General features: G+C 37.1%; 1 protein-coding gene and 1 pseudogene across 1 annotated transcript in view; one reads left to right on the top strand and one right to left on the bottom strand.

The window, feature by feature from the left end:
• Nucleotides 1-1300: 1300 nt before the first annotated feature.
• The window catches only part of EIF4E (eukaryotic translation initiation factor 4E), a 42180-nt gene continuing 20545 nt past the window's right edge, over nucleotides 1301-22935 (top strand). The window contains exon 1 of the mRNA XM_090267956.1: nucleotides 1301-1347. Within this exon, the coding sequence (XP_090124082.1) occupies nucleotides 1330-1347 (18 nt within the window). The 5' untranslated portion in view covers nucleotides 1301-1329. The remainder of the gene's footprint in view (nucleotides 1348-22935) is intronic.
• Nucleotides 13338-14138, bottom strand: LOC150019328 (RRP15-like protein pseudogene; annotated as a pseudogene).

Raw genomic sequence — 22935 nt, 5'->3', positions numbered from 1 at the left:
ACAATGAATGTTGTGAATATAACAATATTTTCCTGAAGATTAAAGCTTCTACTGAGGGTAGCTAGTTATAAAGAAAAAAAAAAATTGTCTTGAAACATTAAAATTGGACCTGTGTAGTTGATCGTGAAACAGAGTAAACTAAAGAAAGCTTGAATGCATTGTTTAAAAAAAAAAAAAACAGCAGAGGAAGTAGCTGATCCTTAGGAAGGCATGCGGTTGCTTATTATGAAGCATTTATAGAGTCTGATGCATTTTCAAAGCCAGTTTACAATTATTACCACAGCACACCCTTGTGAGGTAAATGTATTAGCAGCTGTGGTTCATAAATGAAAAAGCTGAGGCACTGAATGATTCAGTCACTTGCCTCAGGAGAATGACTCAACGTCGAGTCATAGTTGACCCAGCCTAATGCCTCCTGACGACCAGTCCAGGGCTTAGTCAGCGGAGCCCCGCGCGGCTTCCCTGGCTGGCACCTGGACTTAGGCTATTTCTGTTCACATTATAAAGCAGAATAGTGAACAGAGAGAACAGAACTTACAAATAATTTTTACTTCCACTCAAGATTTAGACCAGACGTCTTAGTCTCAGGATTTGGGACAGGAAAAGCTGTTGGGTGCACGCCCCATCTCCCAGCCGGTGGCAAGTGGGGACCGTGGGCGGTTCCACAGCCCGCTCTCGCAGTGATGGCGAGTGACCACTAGCGTTAGCGGAGCCGGGGGACGAGAGAGGGTTGATTGCTTAAACAACGACTCTCCATCGCTGCCGCCTTTTTTTGAAACTAAGAGAAAATGGTGGGAAGTCAAAAGAAAATTAAATAAACACACCGGCAACTAGTCCTAGGTCCTCAACTAAACAAATGAAGCTTTATAGTGTGTGCTGAGCCTACAGTTCCTAACCTTCCCGGCAAGATCGGCGGACACGGCAACGAAGGGCGCAGTAGGCATGCCTGGTAATAAGTGCGACAGCAGCCATCCAGGCGGTAGAACAGAACACTGAAAACCACCCACGAGCACGTGGGTGTCCGCCGGGCAGAGAACCGCGAACCTTACCCACAGACCACGTGACCAATCCTTCTTTAAAAAAATTACTTTGCCCTTAAAAAAAAAAAAAAAAAAAGAAGTGGGAGAGTGCAGGAGAGTTAGCGCGCGAGAGAGACTCCACTTCCCAGAAATCTCTCCTTAACCTCGGCAGCCGCAGTCTTGCGCAGGCGCCGCCAAGGCCAAACGGACACGTCAGTCACGTGGACATTAATTGGCCAACCCGGTTTGAATCCCATTTTTTTCTCCCCCCCCCCCTTCAGGAGCGGTTGTGCGAGCAGATCGATCTAAGATGGCGACTGTGGAACCGGTGAGTATTGCCTTTGGCCCCCACCCCCACCGGTCCCCGCGCTCCGTCTCCCTTCGGACTGCGGGACCCCGCGGGACGGCGTTCCCTGAGTGCACGTTAGCCCTTGCCACCCCCTCCCCCTCTTCTTGGGCCTGATCTCCCGGTGGGCAAGTTGGGGCGCCCCGGAGGCTGGCCCCGGCGGCGTGTAGCGCACACGTTTTGGTGGGGGCCCGAGAGCTGGGATAGAGGAGGGGATGAGGGGCGGTGGGGCGCCTCCTGCCGAGCTGCGAGGTAGCCCACATGGGTGGTTGTTGATCTGGGCCTTGGGATCGCTGTGTGGGGATTGTCTTAGGGATAGGAGGGTGCGGGGCTGGTTCCGAGCGGGCGCCGGGAGCCCCAGGGAGGGTGGGCGACGTGCCGCCCTGCAGTGAGGTGGAGGAGGGAGCCCCGAGGTTGCTTTTCCCTCTTTCCTCCCTCCAGCTCAGGGGCTCGGGTGCGGGGCGCGCGCGGGTCTTCCTTAGTCTGGTGGGCCTGAGAGCCGGTGGGCTGGCGTTGCCGGAGGGTGGGTTGGGCGGGAGTGGTGCCGCGGCACGCGCGGAGAGCATCGACCTCGCCGAGGGGAGCCGACAGGGGCTAGCGCATGTTACTCCGGCGCGCCCGAGAGTTGCCGGGTTTGGCGGCAGGGGAGGCGAGAAAGGTTTGGGGTGGGGAGGAGAACCCCGTGTCATGCGGTAAAGATCTCTTGAGTAGTATGAAGGGGGCTGGTGGTAAGAAGGGGAATCACTTTGTTCTCGCCCCTCCATGCTTGAGACTGGGCTGTCATGGAGGAGGGAAGGGGGAGGAGCGAGGCCTACTGCTCGCTGCTGCGGGTCTGGTTGCCGGCCGGACCTGCTGCATTTCACACACGCCTGTCTTCCATTCATTCATCCGTTCCGCGCACTGCGCACGCCTCAGAGAATGCGAATGGGGCTAGATCCTGTTCTTGAGAGTTTTTATCGTCTAAAACATTTCTAAGACACACTTTATTTGGAAATAGGAACTCAACTTTTAGAATTAATTTCCATTTATTTTCTCCGTCTATTCTGCAGGCTTTCCTCTCAAATTAGCCACCATTTTAAACTTAGTTGAAGCTAGCTGATCCCAGAACAGAAAGTTTTTAGTTACCAGCCAAAGGAGAGGGTATCTTTGTCCTAGTTCGGGTTTGCCGACACTGGCTCACTGAAACTTCTAGGCTTTTGTTGCCGTTTTAGGAATGTCACATCTAAGCGATATTGTTTTAGAGGCATAATGAAATTTATTAACAACCAGAAAACCTTTGATACTCTAGAACCAGTTCTAGACCTGGTCTGCCAAATATTTTTGTGTATCTTTAATGGTAGTTTGTGATTTTGGTAATGGCCTACCAATTTGCTTTGTCTTTTTAAAGACTTTATTAAGTATTTCAGAAACTAGTCATGGAAAGGCCTGTAGAATAAAATAAAGGACTTTAAAATAAAATTACATTAATGTAAACTATTCTTACCTTGTTGCCAGAATTTAAGGCAACTTTTCTGCTTATTGTTCTTTTATTAGTATCAGTTTTCATTTATGTTCCTGGAAGTAAGGTTGACTGCACAAATGTCTTTAAGTTGCTGATAAAATTAACTGACTTTGGGACATTAATGTTACATAGGTAAAGACTTAGGGTAAGTATGTAAAATTTTAACACCCTTTTAATGGTTTCTGGTGTTCACTTTTGACTGGTTCTGCTATCCTACCCACAATACCAGTGTCGTTAAAAAATATTAAAGCCGGTAATAGGGGCAAGGCTGGAATCTCCAAACAGTAATGTATTACATGAAGTTTCAGTAGCATTTAGATCTTTAGATTTTGCAAAGTGGAACAGTTTTGTTTCAACAGCACAGAACTACAGTGTTGAAGGATTTTTGAGTCAGTAAATATAGACGCTGATGTGTTTAGGACATTGTACCAACAAAGTTATGTAAGATGTGATTTGTACCTTGTTTAATGTAAACGTTTAGTGAGCTTAATTTCAGTCAATAATACAGTGTAGTATTACAGTACTGTCCTAGGATGATTTGGATCCTGCGTTTGAATTTGGAGACTAGGGAACCTAAAAACCTGAAGTGGGGAAGGTAGAAAGCCAGGTGGAAACTATAGACGTTTGAGGATGTATATAAAATAGTATCGGAACGTTCATTTTAGTGAAAATGCAGATTTTTAGTTCTTTTAATGCACCCCTGTCCCGAGGTTATTTAGACTTCTTGACAACTTTAAATAGTGGGTTTTTTTTTAAAGCAGCTGATTGGTATTGGTTGCAATTGTGATATCCCCACTGAAGCCTACAAAAACCATGTTTGTTCATTGCTTTTTCAGCTTGCTTGTGAGTTTTCTTACTGCTTTCTACTGGGCATAATAAGCACTTAAAGAGCCATGGTTTTTTCCTGCTCTCCAATCATAGGCATTTGGGGACTTTTTTATCTATGTAAATTACATAAAATATCAGTCATTTCAGTTTGATATTAAGTGTGATTTTTCTTGTGTGTATGAGTTCAGTTATGTTAAATTTGTTGAGAATCTTGATAGAACAAATTAAAGGAAACATTTTCCCTCTTTACAGGTAATATGACAAAATTGTGAACACTGAGGTAAAAATACTCTCCTGTTATTCTGTTGGCATTTGAATTGTAGCTGGGTCAAAATCAGACTTAATATTAGTTGGTGAAGATGGCAAGGCAGTTTCCCCAGCCATCTTGTCTCCAGCGGGTCATGTTTCTTTGTAGCTTTATCTTCATTCTGTATTCTTTATTATTGGGCTGGGTTTTTTTGTTGTTGTTGTCATTGTTTTGTTTTTTAACTTGTTCTTTTCAAGGTAAGATACTAACCTTTTTTTAAAAGTTAAACTTAAGGTGTGTAACTTGTTTTTTACCCTGTGTCTCTTGAATTTTTTTAACTATATTCATTTCAGAAGTAGAATCAATTTGGACAGTCAGTTCATCTGTTTCCTTTTTTGTTCTTTAGAAACATGATTTGTATTGCAAAGAGTTTATTTATTAAAAGTAAATAAGTCTTAAATGCATATTAACACATATATAATTCAGTTTTTTGTTGTTGTTGTTAACTAGAGACTACTGATTTTCAAGCAGACCTTGCAAATTAATATGTATGTTCTTGCTTTAATGAAAGAACCCAGTGTATCAGAATTCATTCATAAAGGAACTAAATGGTTTTGGTGTTTATATTCCAAGTTTCACTTCGTTGTGTACTTTGAATTACTAGTGTGCATAATCTTTTGACATAGAGAAATTCCAGTTAGAAATAGACACATTTTACACCCAGAGAAATTCAGTTTAAAAATAGACACAGTGTAACACCAATTGAAGAGAATAACGTAAAGTCTATTATGTAAACTTAATCCAATTTGGATAGAAAATTTTAGGCAAATTTAAAAAAATAAAATACTCTTTATATATTGTTAAGAATATAGAAGTACCAACAATCCTGGACATCACAAGGAACCTCTGAAATAGTTCTAGAAATGGTAATTTCTACTTTTCCTTCCTTGCTGCTAGAAATCTTCTGACTCTGGTACCTGTGACTTGCTCTATCTTTGTCATAGAGACTATTCTGAGAAGTGTAAGCAAATGTGGTTTATATTCTAATTTTAATATCTGTGTGATCTTGAAGACTGAAAATTCTAAGTCTGACTGAAAATTGGAGATAAGATATCTCAGTGATTTTGATGTTCTAATGCAGTATTCTGGGATGACAGTGTCAGTTATGAAGAGCTAGATAAAGTTTATACTCCATGAATGTGTTGCATGCAGGTGTATACATGTGTACATAGTATGTGCACGTTTTTCTTTCTTAGGTAGGAAATTCACATAACTGCTTTTTGATTATCAATACTTGGCCATTAGCAAGAAATGCAAAGCTTATGATCCATAAACCTCAGATACTCTTCCCACTCCTAATCTACCATAAAAATCACTAGTGTTTCTTCAAAAGTTCCTATTTGTGTCTGGAAAAAAAGGATCACTTTTGTCTCTTACATACTGAAAAGTCACCTCTAGAACCTGAGAATAGTCAGAAAAATAAGGTTTTTTTTTCCCAGTTGGAATTTTTGATACATTATTCCAGAGAAACAGTGGGAAGCTGTACTTTAGTCACATTGTGTTGACTATATTTATGTGGAATTATGATCCATCTAACCAGCATTGGATTTCCAGCAACTGACTTAATGAAAATAACCCTTTAAAACAATCTGTTACATCTATTTGTTAATGCAGGCAGATCTTTATTTCTTATTAATAAATATAGCACTTGCTGTATGTCAGGCACCACACTAAATGCTTTACGTGTATTTATTTAATCCTTATAAGCAGCTATGAAGTAGGTATTATTATTCTTACATCATATATGAGGAAAGCAAGAGGCAGAGAGGTTAAGTAACTTTATGGGACTAACTTGTCCAAGGTCACACAACTGGTAAGTGGTGGGATGGAGTTCAGACTAAAGCAGCTAAGTTCCACAGGACGTGTTCTTAACCATGACACTCTTTCCAATAGGCATGTAAAGTGCTTTCCTTGTGCGACTTGGGAAGATTAATTTGATAAACTTAACTAGATATTTTGCTATAGCTACAAGAGAAAATGTGTGGACATTAGTTTTCATGCTACTACTATAATGTTTGATAACTAAAGTTACAGAATCATAAGGAAATAGCACCTTGGTGTCTGCTTCTGAGGACTAAACAAGTAGTTACACTACTCGTATTTAGTAACTGATCTAGAACTTTATGGGTAGATTTCTCAAGAAAGTGAGCGGTCATTTCCCATCTCCACTTTCTCATTTGATTTTTGGACCATGTCAATTCAAATGATTTGCCAAATAAAGTCATTTTGCTAGTGAAAACAGTAGTACATTTTTTAAAATTTGAGATTATGAAAAACTGAATTGTTTCCAGAAGGGAGTAAGTAAGAAGACCACAAGATTTCTCTGAAACTCATGGTTTTACAGTACTCTTTAAGGCTAAAACATACTTTTGCATGTTTTTAGTTGTATACTTTAAACTTGGTACTCCAAAATGCCATATGGAAATTAGTTGTAATCTTTTAAGTGTTTATTAACTACAGGAAGAAAATTTGAAATTTTCACACATCTTTCTTGTAGTTCTCTTCCTAATCCTCTTAGTATTTTAGGATAAATATTTTTTGTAGGTGAGAATTTCATATTTCAAATGATTTTTAAAAAACATTTTTTATCAAGGCCACATAGTTCTAAGTAAGAGAGCTAGAATTCAAAACTAGGTCCTGGCCTCAAGCTTTATTATTATTCTGTTCTAAAAAGAAACAAATTCAGCCCAAACTAAAAACGTTTGATTCTTTATCTTCAGTAAAACTCCCACCTTAAGGATAAAAAATCAGTGCATACGTCATCATTATACACAAAGAAATTAAATATAAAATCATACCTAAAATGATGTACTAGATGATTTATGGGCATTGGCATTGTGGGGAGAGGAGTGATACTTTTTTTTCATTTGAACTTGTAAATTTTTTTTTTTAAATAATGCTTAAAATTATAAAATCTCCTGAATTTTGGTTTACAGTTTATGGTATTTGGCTCTTATTTATTTTTTGTTACTTTTTTCTTGTATTAGTAATACATGCTTATGGTGTAAAATTTAAATGTATCTCTTTAGCAATCTGGTGAAGCCTATGGCCCCATTTTCAGAATAATGTTTTAAAATGCATTAAATAACACTTAGGATTACAAAGGAATTCAGGTATATTTAAGTGTACAGTAAGGATTAAGTGAGTTAACATGAAACATTAGGACACAGGCTAAGTTTTATCTTATTGTGAAAAATTTATCCCTCTTCTTCAGCCACCTATTTCTCTCTGCAGAGCATCTTTTTTTGAGGATTCTTCTAGAAAAGAGCTGTTCAAGATAACTGACTGTGATGATGGGAATGCTCTATATATGTGCCATCCAACATGGCAGACACTAGCTGCATATGGCTGTTGAGCGCTTGAAATGTGACTAGTCCAACCAAGGAAATGAATTTTTAACTTTAATTAATGTTAATTTAATTTTAATTACTTGAAATTTAATTCCGTATGTAGCCAGTGGCTACAAAATTGGACAATATAGCTCTAGAATCTAGAAATATTCTGGTATATACAAATATATGCATATCGTATTTGGCTTAATTTTGTACAACTGAATATGACCAATTGGTTTGATAAGTCTTTTTAATATTTGGTCTTGTATGGAATTATAATTGTCCTTTTATTTCTATTTAAAAAATGTGTAAATAGGCAGTATTTTACACTGTTCAAGTCTCAATTTTCAAATGAGAATTGGCAATAAATTTCTGAAAAGGAAGAGAAAGGGGGCAATGGGTAACTTGCTCTACTACAATGAGAAGAAATATTCCTGAACAAAGGTGCTTTTAAAAATGTGGTATTGGTGCATGTGCGGAGTAACAGATCACTGGAACAGACTGAGCAGTTCAGAAATAGACTCAAATATATTTGGGCTTCAGTATAGTTTTGTTATAAAAAATTTAATTTGCAAAATAAAAGAATATAGTGAAATTTCCTCAACTGAGCCCATCCAGGTGGATCACCTCTAGAGGTAACTAGCATTGTCATTTTTTATCTTTCTGTAGAGATTTGTATATATACAAGCAAATATGTGTATTCTTTTTAAAAATGGTAACCAACTAGATACACTATTCTGGCACATGTTTTTTTGCCTAATATGTTGCTTAGAGCATTGTATATTAAAGTTTTCACTTTTTTACTTATGGATATGTATAATATTACATAGTTTGGTCTTGAAAATAATTATTTTTATATTGACGGATGTTTAGGTTATTTCAGTGCTCTTTCCAATAACCTTTTTATCTATCATTCCATGCTTGAGACAGTAAATCTATAAGGTAAATATTCTGGTAGCAAAATTGAAAATTTAAAAACTACTTCTGTCACTGTAGTTGGATATCAGACTACCTTTTTATTTTAGAGCTCCTTTCAAATTGAAATGTTTATATGTAGAAAAATGTATATGCATAAGTGTTCATATTTCTTTGCTCCTTCATCCTGACTTTTGTGTTAATCAGTCCCTTGAATTTTTAAATAGTACATACAGTACAATTATCTTCTGAGTATGTCTCTTTTAGTTATGTGTTTTAGTTTTGAAAAACTAAAAACTTAGGTATGTAAGGAAAGGATAGTATTGCTACTGTTAGCTGGAGTTCCCAAAAGAAGATAAACTGAACACCTTTTCTAGTTATAGTTTGGCTTTAGCTTTCTGGAATTTCTACTATAGCCCCTCTTGGGGAACCAGTGGGTAAGCTCACGAATGTGTATTCTAAGAAACATAGGACTCTGATGGGGCTGTGGTGTGGGCCAGGTAAAGAACCTTCAGTTAGGATAGTTTGTGGTAGTGGGCTGCTTTGTATATCTTGTTTTAAGAGTTAGGTTAAAGCTAGGTGTAAAATTCTTAGCTGTTCCAGGAAGCGGGGCTGCAAGGAGAGAAAGGGAGCTTCTATAACACATGATAAAAGTTTGGGCCAGACAACAAATTTTTTTTGTTTGTTTTTTTAAGGGTAGAATAATAGGCATCTTTGTCATAACAGCCTTATCAAATGAATGTAGCTTGAATCACATTGCTCCAGTCTGTACCTCTGCTCTCTATATCTGATGCACACCTGTCTTTCTTGGATCTCCTTTTACTATGCTCCTGATTTACTGCGCATCTAACTTCAGTGTTGTACCTTTCCACTATCTGTGTCCATTTTCTTTCTCTTGGTTTCTTGTTCACTTTGGTGGATCACATCTCCAGTAGTTTTATCAGAATAATTAACATGAGAGTTAAAGATTTTTGAGACCTTGCATTTTAAGCAGTGTATATCTGTAGTTGACCTGGGTGTAGTAGAATTCTCTTCTTCAGAATTTGAAGTCATTGTTCTATGGCCATTTTCTGTTGTGGCTGTTGATAAGTAAGAAATTGTTCTGATGGCTGTTTTTATTTTTGTTTTTTAATGTGACCATTCCCCCGCCCACTCCCCAGAAATTTGTATACTCTTTCCTTGTCCCCATTTCACAGTGACATGCTTTAGTACAAGTATTTTTATCCATTGTGCTAAGTACTAATTGGAATTTTTCAATATGGCAATTGTTCATATTCATCACTTCTGACATTATTACTTTCCTCTTTTTCTCTGGGAAACAGTCATTCAGGTAGTGAGTGGGTCTCATAAACTGGATCTCTGACTTTTTCTAAATTAAAGCTTGCTCTCATTTTCCATCACTTTTTGCTTCATTTTCTGGGAAATTTCATTTATTTTTAAGCCTTTTCTGCCTGGTAATTTTAATTTTCAGATGTCTCCTCCCTCCCTCCTTTCCCACCTCTCTCTTGTCTTCTGAATGTTCACTTTTATAGCTACGTGTAATTGTTGTATGTATACAAAATCTTAACTTATTCTGTTGATGATATATATAGGTACATATTTTAGAAGGCGTTTTCTTTCTGCTACCTGTTTCCTCCACGTTGCTTATTTTTGTTTTATTTTTGAATCCATATGGCAGCAAACACAGTGACATGGAGTAGGGAGAGGAGTTGAGGGATCCAGTTATTTCACAAACAGCTCTCATAGAATTCTCTTTTAATTACCCCATTTCTTCCTTCATTACCCCTTTCTAAAGATGCTGCCTGTTTCTCAGATTTTAAGGATGTAACTGCCATTCATCAGTTACCACTTGTCCTTCATCTACATTCTAGCTTTTTTTTCTCTGCTCTCCCCATATTTGTGGGCTTAAAAAATCTCTTTACTATAGTTGTAGTGGAATTTTGAGAGGGAACAAAATTGGAATCACTCAGTTTTTAAACATCAGAGTACCTGTCATGTGCCAGGTGCTCTTAAGTGCTTAACCTAGTTCTCTCTGGAACTTAGAGTTGCTGAATTACTGAATAGGAAAGAAATAACACTTATCATGACATTTTAGAAGTAACTTAATGTTGCATTCTGATTATAGAATACAGTGTTAACACTTTTTCTACAACTGGGCAAAAAGTGCCAGGAATGGCAAAATTATATTTTTCTTCTTTTTTTCTAATTTTAATTATATTTTATTGCTTATGCTAATACAGTCATGCCAGTTTTCTTCCCCCCTTTGACCCTTCCCAACCTGCACCCCCCGCTCCCTCCAGCAATCCCAAAATCATTGTTCATGCCCATGGGTCATATGTATAGGTTCTTTGGCTACTCCATTTGCTATATTGTACTTTATAGTCCCATGGCTATTTTGTAACTACTTATTGGTACTTCTTAATCCCCTCACCTCTTTATCCATTTCCCCACATCCCCCTCCCATCTGGCAACCATCAAAACCCTCTCTGGATCCATAATTCTGTCTCTTTTCTTCCTGTTTGCTTAGTTTACTTTGTAGATTCAGTTAGAGAGAGATAATGTATTTATTGCCGTTATATTGTTTATAATTTTGATCTTCTTTTTCTCAGATAAGTCACTTTAACATTTCATGTAATAATGGTTTGGTGATGATGAACTACTTTTTTCTTTCTTGTTATCTGCCCTTCGATTCTAAATGATAGCCTTGCTCAGAGGGAGAGAGTCTGAATAAGTCCATGTGTTGGTTCCTTAAGCAGAATTGCTTGGGACTCTAGCAGTTTCTTGGTTTTTGCAGCCAGATGTTATGGGGACTTCTTAGCACTGGAAGCCTGGGCTGGGGGGCCTGGTGTGAGGCTGGGACTCCTCGCACCTGAGATGTCCCTCCCGAATTTTTATCCATCACCCATTGATGTAGGACCAGCCTGTTCCGCATCTCTTCCCCTCCTACCAGTCTTCATGGATGTGGTTTCTTTAATTCCATAGTTGTCAGACTTCCATTCAACTAGATTTCTGATGGTTCTGAGTGATGGTTGTTTTATATTTTAGTTGTAATTTTGATGTGGTTATTTGAGGAGGCGAGCCTTGTTTACCTATGCCACCATCTTGACTGGAAGTCACCCAGGAAGGGTAAATTTAGCAAGCAATTTGCAGCATTCATGTATCCAAGTGCAAGTGCCTTCATGTGTCCAGGAATTATACTCATATCTAACAAGTAATTTGCAGGATTCATAAATAAAAGCTGTACAATTCTACCGAGGAATACATTGGAGGACTTTAATACATGAAGAATATTAATTTGCTTTTGAAAAAGATTTTATTATTGGAAGGATTTTTTTTTCTGGATTACCTAAATTCAGTACAGATTGAATCAAAATGCCAAAATCTTTGCAGGTGAATGGGGAACTATGCTTTATGCTGGATTCCACAAACTGGCCTTAGGGCTACTTTTGTGTAAAGGCTGTCAAACAAAAGAATACGTTACAGAAAGATCAGAAGCCTAAAATATTTATTCTGGCCCTTTATAGAAAAAGTTTGCAAGCCCCTACTTTATAAAATCATTGTGAAGTTTATTTGAAAGCATAAGTAAATGAGAATTGGTAGTAAATTTCTGCAAAGGAAGAGCAAAGGGGCAATGGGGAACTTACTCTACAATGAGAAAAAACATTTCTGAACGAAAGTAACTTAAAAATATGATGATGGTGCATGGGGACTGACAGATCACTGGAACAGACTGAGAAGTCCAGAAATGGACTCAAAGTATATATTTGGGCTTCAGTATACTTTTCTTATAACAAATCTGAAACATTTAGATTGGTATGAGGAAAATAAAAATTATCAGTCATTTCAACATCTTGGTGTCCTGACTTTGGTTAACCTGTTTGTCAGTTTTTCTTTCTCACTGTATCCCTGTTTGTGCCTTTTTCTTTTCCTTTTAAATATTTTATTTTTCGAATGAGGTTTAGGTTCACTATAAAATTGAGAGGAAGGTGCGGAGTGTGCTTTCCTGTATTCCTACTGCTCAACACTGCACAGCCTCCCCACTATCAATATCCCACACCAAAGTGGTACATTCGTTAACACCAGGTGAACCTACCTTGACACATTATCATCACCCCAAGTCAATAGTTTACATTAGGATTCACTTTTGTACATATTGTGAATTTGGACAAGTGTATAATGGCATGCATTTATCATTATAGTATCATATACACAGAGTAGTTTCACTGCCTGAAATTCCTCTGTTCTCTGCCGATTCATCCTTCCTAACCTCTGGCAACCACTAATCTTTTTACTGTCTTCATAGTTTTCCCTTTCCAGAATGTCATATAGTTGGAATCATAGAGTATATAGCCTTTTCAGATTGACTTCTTTCATTTTCATTTTCATTGTCTTCTTATGCATTTAAGGGTCCTCTTTGTCTTTTTTTATTTTTTAAGATTTTATTTATTTTTAGGAGACGAGAAGGAGGAAGAAAGAGCGAAATGTCAGTGTACTAGAGAAACAGTGTATGCTCCCAAACAGGGACCCTGGCATGTGCACTGGCCAGGAATCGAACTGGTTACCTTTTGGTTTGAAGGAGGATGCGCAACCCACTGAGCCACACCAGTCAGGGCCTCTATGTCTTTTCACAGCGTTATAGTTCTTTTTTCTTTTTTCTTTTTTTAAATTAAGATTTTACTTATTTTTAGAGAGAGGGGAAGGGAGGGAGGGAGAGAAATGTCATTGTGTGGGTTCCTCTTGCATGCCCCAAACTGGGGACGTGGCCCACAACCTAGGCATGTGCCTGGACTGGGAATTGAACCGGTGACCCTTCGGTTCACAGGCCGCACTCAGTCCACTGAGCCACAACACCGAGGGCCGAGTAGTATTCTGTTGTGTATATATGCCACATCTTTTTTATCCGATCATTTGTTGAAGGACATTTCACTTATTTCTGTGTCTTGGGCTGTCATGAATAATACTGCAGTGAACATAGGGGTGCATGTATCTTTGTGAATAAATGTTTTAAAATTTTTTGGGTAGATACCCAGAAGAGGGTTTGCTGGGTCATATGGTCACTCTATTCTTAATTTTTTGTGGAGCCTCCATACTATTTTTCATAGCACCTGTAGCACTTTACATTCTCACCAGCAGTGAATGTGGGCCCTCTTCTTTCACTTGTCTGTTTGGCTTTTGAGTTCTTTTCAGTCGTATTTTTCTTGTTTGTACTTGAATCCATGCCTCTCAGAACACCGATGAAATCTTTCTTGAAAACAGTTGATAATCAACTTAGCATGCTTTCTAAGAGAGCTGCCAATTTCTTTAACCTTTTTATCAGTGTTCTTTTGATGCTTCTGAATAGCATTAAATAATTGTACAACACCCCTCATTGCAATTCTCTGAAGATTCCTCTGTTTTGCTTTGACAACATCTGCCTTGACTCTGCATATCATTTCCCATTCTTAACAAACTGTTTTCTTTTTTTCTAGTCTCTCTTGCTTTAATGTTTCTTTCCCTTTCCAGCTCTTTATTTTTGACCAAAACAGTAGGTTTACTTTTAGGAGTTTTTTTGTTAAGGATTTTAGCCATGGCATCTGCCCAGCCCACATTAGTTCCAGCACTAGCTTCTGCAGCATTTTTATTGTTATAGTGTTCAGCTTCATCTTCATTATCAGCTTCTGTTTCTTAGTCATCAGAAGGAAAGTGACCCTTTTCCAATTCACACCTTCCTGTAGAACCTCCAGTGTTGGCAGTGTCTCTATCCTTATCTTCCGGGTTCCATACTGCAGTCCCTGGCTATGATTTTCATCTTCTTTTTTAGTGAATCCCTCACACCCCCGCCCCATTCCACACTCTCACTGAATCCTGAAGGGCCAGGGCCATATTTCCACACTGAAAGCATCCCCTTCATAGTTATTTTTAAATATGAGTCTTCTGGAAGCCTTTGGTTTAAGTAGCATTGACATTTAAATATTTTGTTTCCTTTGTTAATCATTCTAGAGCTGCACACATTTATTTCTTATGTCTATTATCACATTTTCCTTTCTGAATTTGAAATTTTGTCCCAAGGTACATAGATTTGTAGAATAATATGGTTGATATGTATTAGTACTACCTTAAGAATTAGTTTATTTTAAATTACAAGATGCTTACAAGTCTTTCTAGTTAAGAGTTGAGGATATGTGCATTCAAGTTGTAAAGTTGTACTGTATTCTGCAAGATCAGAAATTCAAGTGTGGCTTGTAGGGATTTTTTAAATGTACTAGTAAAATTCAGTTAAGGTTAGCTTGCTGTATGCCTAGAAGTGTCAATTTTTAGCTACAGTACAACAAACTTTTCTTTTTAGTTTATTGATTTCAGAGAGAGGTAGCAAAGCATTGGTTTTGTTGTTCCACTTATTTATGCATTCATTGGTTGCTTCTTATATGTGCCCTGACCTGGGATCAAACCCACAACCTTGGCATATTGGGGTGACGCTCTAACCAATTGAGTTACCTGGGTAGGACCTGAACAGCAAACTTAATAAACTATTCATGCAAGAATCTAGTGCTAGTCATTTATTTCAGTCAGTTAATTAGGTTACTGTTATCTAGTAGATTGAATATCTGCATATTAAATTTTGCAATATTTTTAGACACAACCCAATTTGTACAAAAAAGTCACGGTCCCTCCTTTCCATATCTCAGCTTATCGTTTTTTTTATTTTTTGTTGTTGTTTAGGTGTTATTTTATAGTGGTTGAAAAATAATTAAAGAATACTGTCTTTACAATAAAAATTGATACATGGGATCTCAGAGTCCTTTGCATGGAAAATATTTCTCCATATGAGCAGTCCTTTAAACTTTTTTGCTAAATTTCCATATGCTGTTTTTCTACTTCAATTTTTCAATTTAGGGCACAAACGCCACCATTTTAATACTTTTTTACAGACTAGAAACAAGACGTGCAAAATCCACAGGCACACTTTCCTGATGAGGTGTCGGATTAGCTGGTATTTGTTTACTATGGACATATATTTGAAAACTAAAAACCAACACAGTTGATTAATTGGAGTAATATTCAGTGTTCACAGCAAGTTTTTTATTTCTTTGAAGGCAGGTGATTAGACTCTTGGTCTTGTACTAGTTAGTTAATTGTACTAATTTACATATGGGAGGGTGCGGGAGCTGGGGAGGAATGCATCCTTTGCTAAAAAGACCTAGGGACTGAATGCTTGGAAATTGAAAGAGTAAAGTATTGTGAAGTTTGTTTACCTATCTTGTATTAAATGATTTTTTCCTCAGTTAGTTATTTGTATTCATAAAAGGCTTTTATTTTATGCTTACATGTATTTCTAAGACATTTGTTCTTACTTTGCTTACCCTTCTGCTCATTATTTTATATCTTTAATGTATATAGTGCCTTCAGTTTACTGAAATGTTGGGTCAGTAACTACACCTGTCTTTTTTGCAACATATACATTTATATTAAGACCACAATGGTCTTTCCAATTTAACTAAAAAATTAATGAAGTAAAGAAGGGGGAATATAAGAAAGTGTAACTGGAAATGGGTTACCAATAATACTGTTATCCCTTATTTGGTGGCGTGACGTTGGACTTGCCCAAAATTATACCTCTGTGAATGGCTGAGCTGGGATTTCAACCTTGGTACTAAAGACTATGTGACCTAAACCAGGGTTCTTATACTCTGAGTATGTCATCTAAACCAATGCTTCCTTTACTCTGGTAGAAAACTAGTTTATTTTTTAACTATTTCCAATCTAATGTTTTTGTAAAATGACAAAAATAGGATAAAAATGAAGAAATGCATAGAAAATATGTGATATTAATTTCAACAAACATGAAAGTACTGTCAGATAGTTAGAGAGTTTTCTAAATGCTTACTTTCCATTTCTGTACTTAACCTGGGTGTAGACTATAACCAGCAGAAGTCTGTGCACCACACTTTGAGGCAGGGCTTCAAACCTTTATTAGTGTCAGGAGAACAATTTATTTTTGCATATTTTACATTGAGGCTTAGGCAATGTACTGATTTTTGGAAAAAAATCCTGGAAGTTCTTAGAAAATACATTTGTTCAGTAACATAGGACATAAATTGGGTGTCCTGAAGGGAAGGCTCATTATTTCTGGAAGAGATAGTTTGTGTATTTGGGTTGAGGGTGGAAGAGACATTGAATGTTCACAACCATGGAAAAAAAACACTGGTTTTGGAATTTAAGCACTGTAAATTTGAATATGGTGAAAAGGAAGAATCTGAGCTTCAGTAAGATTTTTTTTAAAAAACAACACAGAAATGATCCTAGATTTGCTAACTATCGAGCTTTATGATATTAGGATTATTCCACAAGGTTAATATTATGTCTGATAGATGTGTTGATTTTTGCAGAATGTAAAAACACTACCTGAGATTCTTTGCAACTAATTGTGAAACTTGTCCCACCCTTGTTCAGCATTTTTCTTCCCCTTCAGCTGTCTTCTGTTGCTAAGATGGCTGCTGAACCCCAAGACCATTAAATTATAGTGCTGTACATTTTTTATTTGAATCTCATAAACTGAACAAATCTAAAACCAGGTTTATTTAATGTTTTGCATTTAAACTGGTTGTCTTTTCAGTTTCCTTGTCTTAGTATTTAATCACTTTGACCTATCAGCTAATGGCTTCCATTGCTCACAGGATGAAAGATACACTTCTAGCCTGACCGTTGAGGACTTTTACAATCTCACTCCAACCTACCATTGTAGCTCTGTCTTGTTTCAAGAACCTTCTCTTTTAGTCTCACTGGTGCCTTACCATCTAGATAAACACTGTATGATCTCATGGCTTTATCCATTGAAATGTGTATACAGTAGTTTTTCAAGTGCAGATTATCTTTTGAGTCAAAAATGTCTTTGATTACTTTGAAAGTAGTCATATCTGATAAATTAGCATTTCTTGGTTTTGTCTGGATTTTTTAAACCTAAGAATATTGGCAAAACATGGATATTTCAATGAAAATTTGCTTATGTGCGAGGCCACCAAGTGGAGAGAATAGGTAGAGAATTACTGTGGGATTTACAAGTGAAGAATTTGGTTTTCCACTGAATGTAAATTTAAAACTATTTTACTGTCTGCTCTGTAGAAAGTAACCACAAAAAATGACAAGTTTGTAAAATATGTTTAGTTCCCAAGATCATATGCTAATCTTATTTCCTTCTTTCGTAGTCTTACATAATTGAAAAATACCTGATTGAATCAATTTTAGACATATCCCATGAAAACACTTATTCTGGGGGTTTCAGGGAGAATGTTATGAAGTTTGATGATACAAATTATCACACAGCGCATTTGTATCTTTTTAATGGTGATCCTGTTTTTGGTATCTGAGTAGTTTATAGCCTTACAAAGAATTTTAAGAGGAGATACAATTTCAAAATACTTTAATTTTATTGTCATTTAATTTGTATTTAAGGTACTTAGCAAATTAAGACAAATAATGAAAAATTTAGAAATTTATTATAGTTAATTGAGGTTTATGCTTACTTGAGGAGTGACCGGAAAGCATTTTTGTTACAGTTCTTTTAAAAATAAAATATTTCTTTGTTCTAATTTGGCCGGTGACTTATAAAACATGTTTTGATCAAAGAATTTAATACATATGGGTATTGTTCTGGAAAACATTTCTCATTGTATATGTTGCCATAGATTCAAAAGGTGTAGGAATTGGACTTTCTCTTCAGAATGGGCCACGCCCATATAATTAGCTTGAAAGTTTTAGATCACATATCTTTTGTTTTATCTAACTTGAAAATAAGAAAGAGAAAAGGCTTCTTGATTATTTAAATTAAAGAGGTTCTATAGTGACAAAATAATTAGTTAAATAAATGAACAGAAAATGATTTTATAATGAGGCAGGTCTCAATCATCAGTCTCAAACAGATTGTTTTCCCTGTGCAGTAATTTACAATGTAACTGTGAAATCAAGAAACTTACAGGGTGAATGGTTGATAGTAAGCCTTTTAGTTTAAATTTCTGCTGATAAAAAAATGGGTTGTTGAGCTCTGGCCACGTAGCTCAGTTTGTTGGAGCTTCAGTCCAGTATGCCAAGGATGCAGGTTAGATCTCCTAACGGCACATACAAGAAGCAACCAGTGAATGCATAAATAAGTGGAACACCAAATCAATGTTTCTGTCTTTCCCTCTCTCTCTCTTTCTTCCCCTCTCCCCACGGCCACCCCCTTCCTCTCTCTAAAATCAATAAAAACAAAAACAAAAAAAAGGATTGTTGAAATAAGTAGGTCTGGTCATTGCAAAATATGACCTCAAAGAAAATTTGTACTGAGAAAAAATACCCTTTATGTAGTTTTTAATTTAAATTTTTTCATAAGTAATTTCTGTCATGATTTCTAAATTTTATTAGATTTGGTCTGGGCTGTGTGAATGAGTATTTTCAAGGTAGTTGTTTTTTATTCTGTCTTGGAAACAGTTGTCTATTAAAACATTTTTGCTTTAATAAGAGGGTTTGAGAAATTTGTGTAGTTTAAAAGTTTGAACATAAGTCTGTTAAACTGTAGAAAGTAACATAAGAGGCCTAAAGAGAAATATCAATGCTATACTTGCATTTAAAAAAGATTTCAAATAACTGAAAAGATAGTTTTCTGTGGTTAATAAACATTTCCAAAGTGTTTTAGATCATTCATCCTAAAATGTAGCATATTTATATATTAAAAGTGAAGACTGAAAGATTTAAAATGTAGTTATCTTATTGATGCATACATCCACACATTTATTTAAAGATGAATAGCTATTATAGGAAAAATTCAAAATTATATATTCTTAGTAAAACAGCAATTAAAATAGGACCTTTAATTTAAAAGAACACTTTTTTAATTCTAGGACCTGGATGTTTTCTTTTTCCTGAACTTATTACCTGTTTTTAGTTCCTGTGTGTCCAGAAACTTCTAATATATCTTAGTCTTCCATCATTCTCCTAATTTTGAAAAGTTGAGTAACAGAAAAGAAGGGTGCTATTTTGGGCTCCGTGAACCTTGGAATTATCTCATGCTGTAACTCATGTTTTCATAAATGGTGTGAAATTATGGCATCTAGTGAGATTTTGAACTTAGGAGTAAATTTTTTCTTACTTGTCTTTTAGTAAGAGAAGTCATAGTACTTCTTACCTTTGGAAGGAAGAGTAGCTTTTAATCACACACCCAGTGTTGTAAATCTATATATAGTCCAACCCCTTGGCAGATCCATCATTACTATTTTAAACTCCACAAAACATCATTATTGCTCCTTTATACTGTTAATAGTCTTTTATATATTTACCCTTTCCAGTGTTTTTCATTTTGTACTTCCATGCTCCCATCTGGAATTTTTTTCCCCAGCCTGAAGACTTTCCTTTAGTGTTCCTGTTTCTTTGGACCTCCAGTGTGGTGGGTGTTTCAGGGGTCTGTTTGTGTGACTCTGTATTTCTCCATTTCTGAAGGATATTTTTTTCCTAGGTGTCAAATTCTAGGTTGACAGTTTTTTACAGCCCTAATATGTCATTCTGTTGTCTTATGGCTTTCATAGTTTCTGTTGAGAAGTTAGTTGTTATTCTTACCGTTCCTGTGAAAGTAATTAGTACGTGTTCTTTTTTTCACCCTCCTGACTGCTTTCTTTAAAGAAAAAGATTGTATTTCTTTTTAGAGAGAAGGAGAGGGACAGAGACATCAATGTCCAAGAGAGACATCTGTTGGTTGCCTCTTTCCCGTTTCCAACTGTGGACCTGGCCCACTACCCAGGCCTACGTGCTCTGACTGGGAGTGGAACTGGCGATCTTTCGGTTTGTGGGACAACACCCAACCCACCAAGCCACACCAGGAGGGCTCCTGACAGCTTTTAATACTATCTCTTTATCTTTAGTTTTTGGTAGTTTGAATCTTGTGTGCCCAAGTGTAGTTTTATTTGTATTTATACTACTTGGAGTACCCTGAGCTTTTCTGAATCTGTGACTTGAGATTCTGGTGATATTTGGTAGATTTGGGTTATATCTTCCTATATTGTTTCTGTCTCATTCTCTTGCCTCTTGTCCTTCAACATTTTAACTCTCTTCCACTTGTTCCTTACCCTCTACTCTTCCCCTGCTGTGTGTTTGAATATTTTCTGTTTGGCTTGTCTTTGACTTCACCAACCTTACATTCAGCTGAGTTCAGTCTGTTGTTTCTCATTCAATGAGCTCTTAATTTTAGACATCATAGTTGGCAGTTCCATAATATCTATTTGGTTCTTCGTTTTTGTATCTATATGAGTTGATGGTTGTTAACTAAAATTATTGTAATAATTTTACAATATATGTAAGTCAAATCATTATGCTGTATACCTTAAGCTTATACAGTGCTGTATGTCAATTATATCTCAAAAACTAGATAAAAAATAGAGAAGCTATCAACAACAAAAAGAAAATTGAGGAATAGTGTGGCTCTTAGACACTGTGATAACCTTAACACCAATAAATGTTTTACTTCTCAATAAAAGAAAAAAATATTAAAATACTTTAAAAAAAATCACTTTCCCTAATCTTCTACTTTACCATAGTAATCATAGTTATTTAATCTTTGTCTGCCATCTCCATTATCTGGGTTATGTCTGAGTGTACCTTCATGGACAATTTAATGTCTTGATCATTGGTTTCTTTAAAATATTTTTTTGCATTAATGGAGAGCTTCCAGCCAAGATGGAGGCATAGGTAGACAGCCTTTACTTCCCCACATAACCATAAGGATAAAAACTACCTTAAAGTAAAAAGCAACCAGAACTGCCAGAAAAACAGACTGAATGGAAGTCCAACAACCAAGGATTTAAGAAGAAATATACATCCAGATGGTTAGGAGGGGCGGAGCTGGGGAGCCAGGGCGGAGAGGACTTGGTGTAGCGCAGGTGAGGTGGCGATAACAAGGCAGCAGCTTCGGCTGGAGAAATTAGCATTCCTGCGTTCGAGGGACACCTGGGGAGCAAACCCAGCCCCGGGCCAGACCACCTAGCTCACAGTTCCGGTGCCTCATAGTTTCTGGCTGTGAAAACCAGTGGCAGTTGGGGTGGTGGAAGAAACTCCTTGTTTCAGGAGAGTTCGTTTACAGGACCTCCATGGTCCTAAATGTTCGCAAACCCAACCATTCTGGGAACCGTCACCAGGGCAACAGCTCGGGTTGTCAGTCGCATTCCGTAAGTGAGGGAAGTGACTGGAAATGGGGTGAGTGCTGAGCAAGGGGCATTGTTTCCTTTCTGACCTCTCCCCTACATAACAGCACCGGTGAAACTGGTTGTCCCACACTGACAGATACCTAAGGCTCCATCCCTTATAATGTAAGAGGTGTGGCAGCTCTACCTAAGACACAGGAAGGCTGTCAAAGTGAGGAGACAAAGAAGTATGGTTCAGATGAAAGAACAGATCAAAACTCCAGGAAGAGAACTAAGCAAAAAGTAGGTAGCCAGCCTATCAGATGCAGATTTCAAAACGGTGGTGATCAGGATGCCCAGAGAACTCATTGATTATGGCCACAAAATAAAGGAGAAAGTGAAGGTAATATAAAGTGAAATAAAGAAAAATATACAGGGAAACAATAGTGACAGCAAGGAAGCTGGGATTCAGATCAACAATGTGGAACAAAAGGAAGAAACTATAGAAAAACGAGGAGAGTTTAAGACGACTCTGGGACATCTTCAGAAGTGTCACCATCTGAACCATAGGGGTGCCAAAAGGAGAAGAGGAAGAATAAGAAATTGACAACTTATTTGAAAAAATAATGAAAGAAAACTCCTATTTTGGCAAAGGAGTAGACATACAAGTCCAGGAAGCACAGAGTCCCAAGCAAGTTGGACCCAAAGAGGACCACACCAACACATCATAATAAAAATGCCAAAGGTTAAAGATAAAGAAAGAATCTTAAAAGTAGCAGGAGAAAAGCAAAGAGTTACCACAAAGGAGTTGCCATAAGGCTATCAGCCGATTTCTCAAAAGAAACTTTGCAGGCAAGAATTCAAAGTGATGAAAAGCAAGGACCTACATACAAGGAAGATTACTCTATCCAGCAAAGCTATAATTTAGAATGGAAGTGCAGATAAAGTACTTCCCAGACAAGGTAGAGCTAAAGGAGTTCATCATCACAAGCCCTTGTTATATGAAATATTAAAGAGACACATTTAAGAAAAAGATCAAAACTGTGAACATTAAAATGACAACATACAATTATTAACAACTGTATCTAAAAATTAAAAACAAAAACTAAGCAAACACCTAGAACAGGATCAGAATCATATTAGTGGGGAGTGGGAGGGGGAAGAATGTTGGGAAAGGTACAGGAATCAAGAATTATAATTGGTAGGTACAAAATAGATAGAGGAATGTTAAGAAATGTAAAGGAAATGGAGAATCTAAAGAACTTGGATGCATGACCCATAGACATGGACTGATGGGGGGGGGTGTTGCTGGAGGGAAGGGGGTTACTGGGTGGAAGGCATAAAGGGGGAAAAATTAGGACAACTGGAATAGCATAATTAATATACCTTAAAACAAATAAAAAAAATTTTTTTGGTATATCTAGTACTGTTTGATTGTTTGCTAGGTATTGTAGGTAAAATTCATTGAGGCTCTAGATTATGCTTTCTCTAAAAAGCTTAGAGTTTGGTTCTTGTAGGCAGCTAATTTAGGTAGATTACCTTGGTCCTGTCAGGAATTGCTTTTAG

The sequence above is a fragment of the Furipterus horrens genome, unplaced genomic scaffold (assembly GCF_987537825.1).
Source record: "Furipterus horrens unplaced genomic scaffold, mFurHor1.1.pri manual_scaffold_2, whole genome shotgun sequence".
In the NCBI taxonomy this organism is placed as follows: Eukaryota; Metazoa; Chordata; class Mammalia; order Chiroptera; family Furipteridae; genus Furipterus; species Furipterus horrens.
Note: the sequence above shows the minus strand (reverse complement) of the source record. Positions and strands in the feature narration are given on the sequence as shown.